General features: G+C 34.3%; 1 protein-coding gene across 35 annotated transcripts in view; it reads left to right on the forward strand.

Moving 5' to 3' along the window:
* Nucleotides 1-12,425, forward strand: part of ADGRL2 (adhesion G protein-coupled receptor L2) — a 619,232-nt gene that overhangs the window by 571,681 nt on the left and 35,126 nt on the right. For 18 of the 35 annotated variants that reach the window (XM_077905190.1, XM_077905191.1, XM_077905195.1 and 15 more), the window contains 5 exons: nt 4,360-4,653; nt 5,201-5,304; nt 6,172-6,357; nt 7,195-7,233; nt 10,079-10,262. In XM_077905190.1, coding sequence (XP_077761316.1) covers nt 4,360-4,653; nt 5,201-5,304; nt 6,172-6,357; nt 7,195-7,233; nt 10,079-10,262 — 807 coding nt within the window. The remainder of the gene's footprint in view (nt 1-4,359; nt 4,654-5,200; nt 5,305-6,171; nt 6,358-7,194; nt 7,234-10,078; nt 10,263-12,425) is intronic. The other 17 variants (XM_077905198.1, XM_077905199.1, XM_077905167.1 and 14 more) reach the window with 4 other exon arrangements.

Consider the following 12,425-nt stretch of genomic DNA (forward strand, 5'->3'; position numbering starts at 1 on the left):
AATTTGCATTTTTTAAAGTATTTTATTTCTCTTTTTCCTAATGGAGGGAGAGAGATTTATTGCCACCCAAAATAAATGTAACAGCTGTGAGAATAACACGGGTTACAAAAAGGATCAACACAAGGATCAATATTAAAATGTCAAATTTTGTCAATTCCTGAGGTTTGCCTTTGACAAACCTATAGGATAAAGGAGAAGGGTGGTACTAGCTTTTAGAGAAAACAAAACAAAACAGTTGAGTTATAGGAAACATCCCAAATTGCCTTATGAGAAAAAAGATATTGAGCATCTGCTTTTGGCTCAGGTCGTGATCCCAGGGTCCTGGGATCAAGTTCCGCATCGGGCTCCCCATAGGGAGCCTGCTCCTCCCTCTGCCTGTGTCTCTGCCTCTCTCTGTATCTCTCATGAATAAATAAAATAAATAAATAAATGAAATCTTTAAAAAAAATAAAGTGAGCTTAGGAGAAACCCTTTCAGTCCTCTTTTAACTCTTTCTGTTTCTTAATCTGAATTGCTTTATATTTACTTTGTCTGCAAATTTGATGTCCTAAATATTATTTTTTAAAAATATTTATTTATTTGAGAGAGGGACAGAGTACACAAGCAGGGGGCAGGGGCAGAAGGAGAGGGAGAAGCAGAACCCCCACCCCCTGAGCAGAGAGATGACCTCTGGGGCCCAATCGCGGGACCCTGAGGTCATGACCTTAGCCGAAGGCAGCCGTTTAACAGACTGAGCCACTCAGGTGCCCCCCCAAATATTATTGAAAAAATATTGTGTCTTGAGTTTTGACAGTTCCTGAATATTTGTCTTAGAGTAATTATGAATTATGACACTTTAATAATATAAGGAAAAATATTTATAAAGAGAACTGGTTAGGTCTTTTACTTAGGATGTGTTTAGCATAGAATACGTATTCCTTGAAACATCTTTCTACTCGTAACGCTGAAAAAAGATTATTTTTAGACTTTGAATAAAGGTAAATTTATTACATTTTGCTTTTCCAGGCTACAGACTCATTGTAATTAGAGTTCATTAGTGAACAATGAGTTCTTGGACCTGGATGAGGGAAGTACTACCTTTTGCATAAATGGATACGGTTGTTAGTACACAGCACCATATTAGATTGAAGCATTCTGTTTATATTTGTTGAAATTTTCAAGGGAGGTTCTTAAATATGTTTATTAGTATTTTATTAGTACTATTTCTGGGTCTCTATACTCAAATGACAAAGGTTGACCGAATGCTAAGTCATTTAATATGGATGCTTGATAGGACACTGAACTCTGGAACAAAACTTTGTAATATAAGGTTTAGATTTGAGATATAATTCAGTTGTGAGTTACCATGTTTTCTAATACCATTTATAGGGTATTCTTGAGTTTTGAATCTTTTGCCACATAAGTTACATTATGAAACTTGTTATCATCTGTTGCTCTAGCATTTTGTTATCTTCCCACATCTTTTCTTGTTTTAGAGGTTTACAAAGAAAAGTATCAGTTAAATGCTCCAAAATAAGGGCATATTGCTTTGTGGGATGCCATATTTTCCAGAGTCTATGAAAATCTTTTACCTAGAAAAGTAAGATCGTAACATTTAAGAGTATGGCCAGGTGACCTTAAACAAATTGCCTAACCTTCTCCATGGCTCAATTTTGTCATCTGTAAAAGGAAGCTAATCATAGTGCCGACTTCACGGGGTTGTGGTAAGGATTAAATAAGATGATCCGATGATCCATGAATGGTGATTAGCATAGCATCTGGTACATAAATGCTGAATAAGTGTAGGCTTTTATCATTATCAGATGCCCTGTTGGGACCTGTCTTCACTTATGGAAGAAATGTTAATTTTTAGAAACAACCTCAGCATTTATGGCTTCATCGTTAGAAAAAAATTGCTTTCTGTAAAGTTACTTAACTAGCTGAAGTTTTGCAAAACTCTGGAAATTCTGATTGTCTTTGAAGAGGGTTTAATTTTGCCACTTATTAGTTCATTTTCATGTTTTTCATGATATCCCAATATTTCATTGTTTTATGTTTGAAGAATGTATTGATTTGATTCCCTTTAAACTTTTATTGAATGAAAGGTGAAAATGTATGAAATTTATTATCAAAAATGCATGCAAAGAGGCTATAGCATGTTGCAAGAAATTTTATCCATTTCCTAGATGTCATTTTGTTACCTACCTTGACTCAGTTATATGAATCTTTCCTGACGTGTAGCTAACGAATCACTAGTGGTAGTATTGTTAAGACATATTTCAGTGACTAAATATGTACTAATTAGTGTAGTGTCAAGAGATACATAAGATGGTGTGGTACTAAACCATTTTGCTCTGTACTTTCCGTTTTTGCTCTGATTCGCCACTACTCTTTAAGATTTGATTCAGAGGCAGTCATCTGACACTTCTGTAAAAGATTGTGATGCTTTTGACAAATGTTAATTGAGAAAGTACTGAAAGCCTGGCTGCATTGTAATCAAAAGAAAATTACAGAGGTTTAACAAGATGTCAGGCAAGTGCTTTACAGAAAAAGATAGACAGGTTTGAATAGGTTTCTGCAGCAGCTGGCTAGGCATGATGTTTGACTAATGTACACGGCATCTCTCATATGGTCAATAAATTATGCCCTGGAAATAAGACACATGATTAAGAAGTTCCTCTTGAGATAGAAGGGAAAAAAGTGTAGAAAGTGTGTAGTATGCATTTATTGACAGCAAGAAGTTTCTCATTACTAAAGAACTGGAAACAAGTGCATGCTACTTTTTGTGATAGGATATTCTGTTAATAGTGACATGATATAAACAACTATTTATGGACCAGAGCTTAAAATAATAAACATATTACTGATAATAGGAACTTGCTTTCTAAGTTTTAATGTTCTACTTTGTTTCTTACATTATAGAGATAGCATAAAATAAGTTAATGTTTTTATAAGATTATTTTAAAAAGTTATTTTTAATTTGCTGTACTACGTTAGTTTAAATATAAAGCATCATATATATATATATAAGGTTTCAAGAGCCAGTAAACTATAAGTGTTGATAAAACTTCAGTGTGATCACCTAGTAGATTTCAAATGATAGCATTATTTTACCAACAGAATTTTAGTTGTTTAAACTAATTACAATTAATGAAGGAAACTTTAAGCTCCATTATTTTTTTAACCTAGTAGATTTAACAGTTTGAAGGTAATGATGGAAATCAAAACTAACCTTTTAGAATAATTTTTTTTGTATTTTTTTAAATTGGAGTTCGATTTGCCAACATATAGCATAACAACACCCAGTGCTCATCCCGTCAAGTGCCCCCCTCAGTGCCCGTCACCCAGTCACCCCATCCCCTGCCCACCTCCTCTTCCACTACTCCTTGTTCATTTCCCAGAATTAGGAGTTTCTCATGGTTTGTCACTCTGTCTGATATTTCCCACTCATTTTCTCTCCTTTCCCCTATAATCCCTTTCACTATTTTTTATATTCCCCAAATGAATGAGACCATATGATGTTTGTTCTTCTCCGATTGACTTACAGAATAATTTATTTTTAAATTTCTACTTTAAAATGTGTAATTGTAGTTCCTTTTACACCCTCTGTTAAGCGTCCATGCAATAGGTAGGGTTGGTTTCAAATTAGGCATGATTTGATCTAACCTGTTATCTTGATAAGAGATTGCATTATAAGCAATTGAAGCCTGACGAAGAAGCTTCAGATGTTTCCTTACTAACACAGCACAAGCATGCCAAGTTTATCTTCTGTTTGGATCTAATCAGGCATGCTCAAAAATCTCTCAAGCAAGAATGGCTGCTGGGTGCAAAGATGTCACAGTATTTATTTTCCTGCAAGATGTAGAGTGGGTGACTTTAAATTTTCTATTGTCCTAATTATATATAATTGTCAGATTTTTATTGATGCTTCAAATTTGATTATTTATAGGGTATGAATTTATGTAAAAAATTGTTTCTGTATTGTTTCGTAGTAACATATACTTGGTGTAGACACTGAAACTTCATTTAAAATTGCCCCTCAGTTTCTGTTGGATGATAAATGGTGAAAAATACTTAAAATGTGTTCTCAAATATTTCACTGAGTAGACTTAACACAATTAGAGTCACACCGAAAAATCTATAGTAAAGCCTAAACTACCATTCCTTAGCCAACAATATGAATAAACTAGGATAAATAAAGGGATGTGTTCGTTCTGCAACCTACTGGTGTTTTCACTAATTCTCATGTTGCTAGGTTTTTGGGGTAGTTGATGGGGGAGGGGCTTTGTGTTGTGTGTGTGCATATACACATTCACGCGTGTGCCTGTATGTGAGTGCAACTGTGTGTTTGAGATTAATACACTCATCTTTTTTCCATAGTGCCTACCACAGCTGTGACAATAACTTCTTCAGCTGAGCTGTTCAAAACCACAGTATCAACCACAAGCAGTACTTCACAGAAAGGCCCTATGAGCACAACTGTAGCTGGATCACAGGAAGGAAGCAAAGGGACAAAACCACCTCCAGCAGTTTCTACAACCAAAATTCCTCCTGTAACAAATATTTTTCCCCTGCCAGAGAGATTCTGCGAAGCATTAGACGCGAGGGGGATAAAGTGGCCTCAGACACAAAGGGGAATGATGGTTGAACGACCATGTCCCAAGGGAACCAGAGGTAGTTCTTGTAAAATGCCAAACGTATATTTTTAAATTTACTATGAGTAAGTTCTGAATTACACTGAAGTGATCTTGAGGAAAGAGAGCCATTTACGATAGCTGATTTTGTTACTGTTTTTGTTAACTTTGGTAATGCAGCATTTGGAGGCAACCTAAAGGCTCATGAACTGAGAACGTTATTTAAGATCAGGCCGTGAATTACTACCTCTCTCTATTAAAGACCTAGGTCAAGCCTGACGTTTTTTGCCCATAGACTCCAGCAAGGCTTCCTTACAGCTGCCTTTCTCATTACAAGTATCATTTTGGATGAGTCCCAAGAAAATCAAGGGCTTTTTGTTTGTTTGCTGTAAATGTCTGATATTTCGACTTTATATTTACTGTTTATAATCTGCATTATACCCTACTTTTTTGTCAGTTATTGTCAACCACTTCCATTAGCGTTTATTCAAAATTTAACGTGCAGTGTAGTATCATTGTAGCTGATTTCCCGAATGCATGCAGAAAAATGGTTTCAATTTCACTGTTGTTTTCTACATCTGTTGTAGGAACTGCCTCCTATCTCTGCATGGTTTCTACTGGAACATGGAACCCTAAGGGCCCCGATCTTAGCAACTGTACCTCACACTGGGTAAATCAGCTGGCTCAGAAGGTTGGTTGGAACCTTTTAATATGATACACATTGGTGATTAAGGGCTTTAACGTCTAACATAAATAATTTAGCTTTGTATGTTAAAACCAGCTTCAATGCTCTTTGTTCAGTATAAAAATAAAAAGCTATGCATAGTTTTGTCTGTAAACTGTTTATTTAAGTTACATATGTTTTGGGGCATGCTGTTTTCTATGTTAAGCTTTTTAATGAGTAGATACTTGCTTAATTTCATTCATATTTAGTTTGTTCTTTTCTTTTGATGTTTGTAAGACAAATAGTCCACCGGCCTAATAAATCAAATATCATTAAGTTTGCAACTGAATCCGCAGAATGCAAGCAGATGTTTATATCACAGATGATTATGATAGAATAAGTAAAAACTACTCTAAAAGGCATTAATAACTTTAATATTACAATGCGATGCAATGACATTTTAGTTTCTCCTTCCTCATCTACCTTTCTGAAATGCAAGCAAGCAGTAGATAATAACTCCCAGTATCATACTGATTACATCCTGATTTAAATTTCTGGATCATTGGAATAAATAAATAAGATTTTTAAACAGCAATTTAAAATGGTGACAGTGAAATGAGAAAGCTATCTGAAAAACTTTAAAAAGGATTTCTCGTTTACTTCTTTTTTCTTTCATTTCTCTTAAATGTCTGGTGAAGAATTTCTTTTGTATGTTGAGGATCTAAGAACCTTTAATCATCTGAAATGAAGAGAAAGTTATTGTTCTCAATTTGTTGCAGATTTTGACATATTTGCAAATATTTCTCTCACCACAACAAAGATACTCAAGTAAAGAACAAAAAGCCACAAACAGAGCAAGGAATCATACTGAGATAATATAAATTGTCATTTCAGATCAGAAGTGGAGAAAACGCTGCTAGTCTTGCCAATGAACTGGCTAAACATACCAAAGGGCCGGTGTTTGCTGGGGATGTGAGTTCTTCAGTGAGATTGATGGAGCAGTTGGTGGACATTCTTGATGCACAGCTGCAGGAACTGAAACCTAGTGAAAAGGATTCCGCTGGACGGAGTTATAACAAGGTAGGTAGGAATTTCCTGTTATTTAATCAGACATTTTGTATGGCAGCTCAAGATTCCTCTGGCATTGGACTGCCAAACCTCTGGCCCCCTTGACATATTCTTAGGAACAGAATTTCTAATTTGGTTAATTTCCTAAGGAAGAATTATAGCTGAGAAACGAACAACATAAGGGGAAAAAAAAAAGTTGAAATCTGTAAGGGAGATTTTAGTTGGTGGCAATCATTGCCTGACTGTGGTCAGTTCTCCCACTTAAGAATGCATTAACTGCACTTGGTGGGATTATGTGTTATGCATCTCATACTCTGTACACTAATACATGCAACTCTTACGGTTGTACTAAAATTGTGACGCATAGAAAAATGTTAGCCACTGTAATACTGTTTTCAATTGCAGATTTTTGGAGAAGGTCAAGTTTCCCTCTCTAGGAGGATAGTGTATTTATGCTATTAATTTTTCCTAATATGACCAAAATTTGGTAGTTATTTTAACCATACTTTAAATAAGCATATGAGATTCATATTAAGCAAAAATCTCTGGCTAATACGGTGTTCTGAGGTTAAAAAAGCAGACATTTTTGTCTCTTTTAACCACATATTTTGTCTCTGGTTTTATTGTGATACTTTGGATTAGTACACTTAAGAAAATGCAGCTATGAACTTAATAAAGATGCAGTTTTGGCAGTCCCTGTAAACTCAAAAAAAAAAAAAAAATTCCAGAGGACTACCATGCATAATAAACTGAGATCAGGAACACCAGCCTAAGTTTTGAGGATTTCTTTTTTCCTCATTTTCAACAGATAAAATCTAACCTCTGATTTTCTTTTCTTTTACTAAAAAGCTCCAAAAACGAGAGAAGACATGCAGGGCTTACCTTAAGGTATCTCTCCTGTGCTGTCACCCTGCTTTCTCCCTTCTTCAGCTACCTGCCACGCTTTATCATCTTGCTGCATGATCCAATGTATTTCAGTCTTTGATAATTATGTAATGTGCCCCATATCAGCTGTACAAATGTTGGCTCTTCTCAGGTATATTACTCTCAGAATAAGCAAATAATTTACCTTTATAATTTTTGCTGTTTTTTCATTCATCCAAACATTACAAGAATTTTAATGAAATATCCTCTGAATTGGAAAGTAATCATATAGTCTCTTTGTTTCCTGTTGTCATCTCTGTGGATTAAAAACAACTTGAGTAAAACAGCTATGATATATTCTTGGCAGTTTATCATATCAAAGACTGTATAGTCATAATGTATGTGCATGAAAAAGTCACTGCTTTCTTATCTCTGTGGTGTACTCTTAAATAAAATAGGCTTTGTCTTGAAAATTTTAGGAGTCATTTCTAGAATCAAGTTGATATGGGGATGGGTTACTAGAAATGAATTATAAATAATGTGACAGTGTTATCAGTATATGTGCTATGTTGGTTTTTATCAGGCTAATAGAAACAGAAAGCCACTGTTTGGCTCAGAATCCTTGCTCACTCTAGCCAGTTTTTCTCCCTGGTATATCCAAGTAATAGGAAACATGCTGAGGCCGACAGTGGAACTATGTCATGCTAGTTCTGTGTGATAGATCAAAATAATAATACTGGATTGTGTTTCGTTTTATTGTGTGAATTTTAGACGTTTCTTTTGGGAGGGTAGTTTTTTTTTTTTCTAATTGTCCTCATCTGGGGACTGTATCCTTAGTAAATCAAACGTTAAAGAACTAACACAGATACATATGACAACAAAACAAAAGAAGCTGATAGTTTTGTAGAAGAGAGGTTACTCAAAACCCATGACTCCCAGTTTTGCTTGGCAAGATCTAGAAATAAAAAAGAACGGCAAGTCACTAGTTCTTAATAGACATTGTTGGACCTGAGAACTTTACAAGAATAGATGGTGGGAAAGTCTGTTTTTAGGTAGTAATATTCTGAATGTCCTTTTTAGCCTGTTTAATGGGGGCAAAGAAATAACTGCTGAAGTATATAGAATTTGTCATATTGAAATTTTCATTTCACCTTTAAGGTATTAGTGAATGTGTGAAATGTAATAATTGGTATGTTGCCCAGGACATATATCTCAATGGGAAAAGAATAGCTTTTTTCCTTTGGCAGGGAGAGACTACTTAAGGCATATGATTAGGCTAATGATCGTTTTTGATTCCACTAGAAAAGTACAAATGGTAATAAATAAGGAGTGTTTCAAATTAATAAAAAGCATGTCATCAGAGAATTATGTGTATATGTTGTAAGTTTCAGCATGACCTTAATTTCTGACCAGTGTCATTTTCAGTATCTCTCAAATGAGCCTCTCTGCTCAGATAAGACTAATAAAACTCCTTAAATTACAAATCAGAAGCTGACTTACACTATGCAAATGAAGCGACTTCCCACTTTGTGACAGAGGATTCATTTGTAACTTAGATTAGAGGCTCCAGTCTGTATTTCTTGGTGACTAATGAATCTGGCCTCAGCAGACCAATTTCTGTTCCACTCTAGTTAATGGCTGCAGCAGTATCACTGTGAGCATTTTGACTATTCTATCTCCCATTAGAGAGGGAAAAAAGCCTTTAACGCCACTTGGAAGTATCTTCCACCTGCCAGGAAGGTCGTGGTGGCTCACAAGGCAGACAGAACGAGGATATTAAGATGGATTAAGCTAATTAATCTTACTCTGACAGTAGCTTCAAACAACTTTTCCCCCTGCTTATTTCAATATCATACCTCACACTAGCAATTTTTGTTGTTGTTCTTTGCACAATGTATGTTCTTTTCCCTCAGTGATTACCAATAGATCAAAACAATTTATACATGGTCTTAATGACATATTATGACTAGGTAAATGGGATAGAGTAAATAAACTTAGTGACTTCATCTGTCCAAGCCGTAGTCAGTGAATAGATATTGTAAGTATCAGTACAAAAGCCTGCTTTCAATTGCTTAACTGACTAGGTTATATTTTTTAATTTAATGTTACTTTGCCTCGTAATAAACTAAGCCTACAAATATGAACATGCACAACTTGGACGTTTGTGAAGATTTTATTCTACTTAAATTATTTCATTAAAAATTTTCATTAAATTGTTAGTGTAGGTTTCAATGTTTTGATCTCTTGATTCTTTTACAAATAAATCATTGTTTAAGAACTAAGATATACTCTCAAGTGTTTTCTAGCTGGACAGGGAATTGGAAGAGCGAAATATTCACAGATAATATATAAACTTTGAAATCATCTTGGCTTATTCCCAGTGGTATAAGCAGGCAATGTTATAAGGCACAATTTTAGTTATTATTCTAGTTCAGGTTCCATAAAACAGTATGGTTTAACTTTAAAGCATAAATATCAGCCTATTCCAGAGACATCAGTGTTTTCTATCTAGAACATTTAAATCCTGAGGTTATAAGTAGGAGTGACCGTGCATCCATGTTAAGAGCTGACATTGGTTGTACTTCTCTTTGCAAAGGAGATATTGTTAGATAAGTATAAACAAGTCATCTCTTCACATTTAATACCCTTTATAATCAAATAGCAGTCTACTAATCTTTAGTTTTATTTTGAAATGGTAGGATATGTTTCAAGTTGGCCAGATATATATTGTTCAGGTGTTCTTCCAACTTGAAGTAAGAGTATCATTTATCATGACAGATAAATATTACAATTGTTACTAGTCAGTGATTGAAAATCACCTTGGTACTAGAAGCAGTCAAAACTAATGGTAGTTTTCTAATGGATGCAGGCAATTGTGGACACAGTGGACAATCTTCTGAGGCCTGAAGCTCTGGAATCATGGAAACACATGAATTCTTCTGAACAGGCGCATACAGCAACAATGTTGCTTGATACATTGGAAGAAGGAGCTTTTGTCCTGGCTGACAATCTTGTAGAACCAACCAGGGTCTCAATGCCTACAGAAAATATTGGTAAGTGAACATATTGTCAGGTTTAATTATGATTTAGAAGATACGTGTTTAAGAGAATGAAGCTTCCCTTCTGAATCTGTTATTTCCCAGAGCCAACTTCTCTTTTGTCAAATTATTATTGATCACACTTCATAAAATTAATGCGAAAGCCGAATCTGTCTATATCTTTTAAAAGTTGGTTTTATGTAAGTTTTTTTTTTTTTTCCAACTGAAAAATCATTAAAGAAAAGAGGCTTAGAGTGCTTAAATGCCAGAATATGGATTGCGTAAGTAATGAAAGTGCTTGCTATGGAACTGTGGCAAATGCTTTTCCATTTTATATAATATGTTCCTAATGAATTTAAATTACTTTCTGGAATGTGTTCTCCCAGTCAAATATTTTAGGCACACAGAATTTGAGCCAAATGTTTATACTCAACACAACTGCTTTCAGGTGAAAATGTGGTCAGCAAACTACATCTCCTATAGTGCAGACTATACATGCTTCATAGATTGCAAAATAGCTGCAGATAGTTTTGAAGCACAATTTAGAATTTAAATGCTGGCCATGAGAAGTTATAATTCACTTTTGATGATATTTGAAAAAATACAGTAAGTACAGTAAAATTATATTCATTTAGGCTTGACTGATTTAGAATTGTTGGTTATTCAGAGAAGTTGAACTCAGATGAGATTTGTAGTATGTCTTAGTAAAGTAAAAAAGTTTCCCAAGCATTAATGTTTAAAAAAAATAGATAAAAGCCAGAAGGGAACACAGACAACTCTTTCACCAAAATCCTGCGTTGGTGCAACAGATACTGAATGAGATGTTGCTCTGTGGGATGCCATATCTAATTGCCTAATTATGCCTGCTTAAATCATGGGACTTTGTATTTTAAAATGCACAAAAGAAAGGTGTATAGTAGAATCAGTTTATAACTGAATTGAAAACTTTTAAGTTTATAAATTTAAAAACTTGTAAGTTTATTTTAAATGACTGAATTTTTAGGAAGAAATAAAGTATTATTAAAATCATGTTTTTATGTACTGTGAGCTTTGGGGATGATAAATAACAAAATAACTCCAAATTAAATGAAGTCAAGTTATGTAATTTGGCTGGCCATGATCTGGGATTCAGGTCATAGGGAAAATGATGCTCTATCAGAGCTTTGGTAGTAAGGCAAAAATGAATAAAGCTCCCTGATTCTGTATAAAGCTTTCATTATTTTTAGTTAATTTATTTGTTAGTTACTCTCACAAAATTCCTAGGATTGTGCTTTGAACAATTCTTCTTAAATTTTCCCAGCAGTGTACCTGTAAGAATAAGAGTGTAAACTTAATCATCTTAAGACCGTGCCAATTATCTGAAGTGGCATGTTATGACCTACATTTGTTTAAGATCTTCCAATGGCTATTAAAAAAGACACACCTAATATCTCCCTCCTATACCCTCTTAAAGTGTGCAAGAATATTTGATGGGCCAGGGTGACATGCTATATGACAGCTTCACATATACAGGACACACTATTATTAGCTATCTGAGATATTTCTTTGCCAGTTTGAGACAGTCTGAAAATGTAAATGTCCAGGAATATATTTTTTCTAATACCTGTTTTTCAGAATTCTAAACGATTAATCTTCATGCTATATACTTTTTAAATTTTCACTAAAAGAAGATGGAGCGCCTGGCTAGGTGATCTAACAAGCTCTAAAGAGCTTGTTGTTACTTTTGATCTCAGGATTGTGAGTTTGAGCTCCATGTTGAGTGTAGAGATTACTTAAAAAACTAAAAAAAAAAAAAAAAAAAATCTTTAAAAATTTTAAAAAATTAAAGAATATTGTGGGTAAAGATTCTTACAGAATATAGTATACATTTTACTATCTTCTCAAAAATAATGTCTTTACCTTACCATATGCATGTAGATTACCCAAGAATAATCAGTATGAAAGGTATTTTACATTTTCTAGCATAGTTATGCCCTTTTTGTTTGTTTGTTTCTGAAATACAAAGAATTTTGTGGCAAATATAATCCACGATTTAGGATGAGGAAAGAATTTACCTTTTAACCTAGGACTTGTAGCTTTTTTTTTTTTTTGACACGAGGACTAAAATAGCCTATTATTCCTTTATATCCTCACTTTCCTGAAGCTCTTACCTAAATTCAGGGCATGGCCACAATATCT

This window comes from Canis aureus, chromosome 8 (assembly GCF_053574225.1).
Source record: "Canis aureus isolate CA01 chromosome 8, VMU_Caureus_v.1.0, whole genome shotgun sequence".
Taxonomy (NCBI): Eukaryota; Metazoa; Chordata; class Mammalia; order Carnivora; family Canidae; genus Canis; species Canis aureus.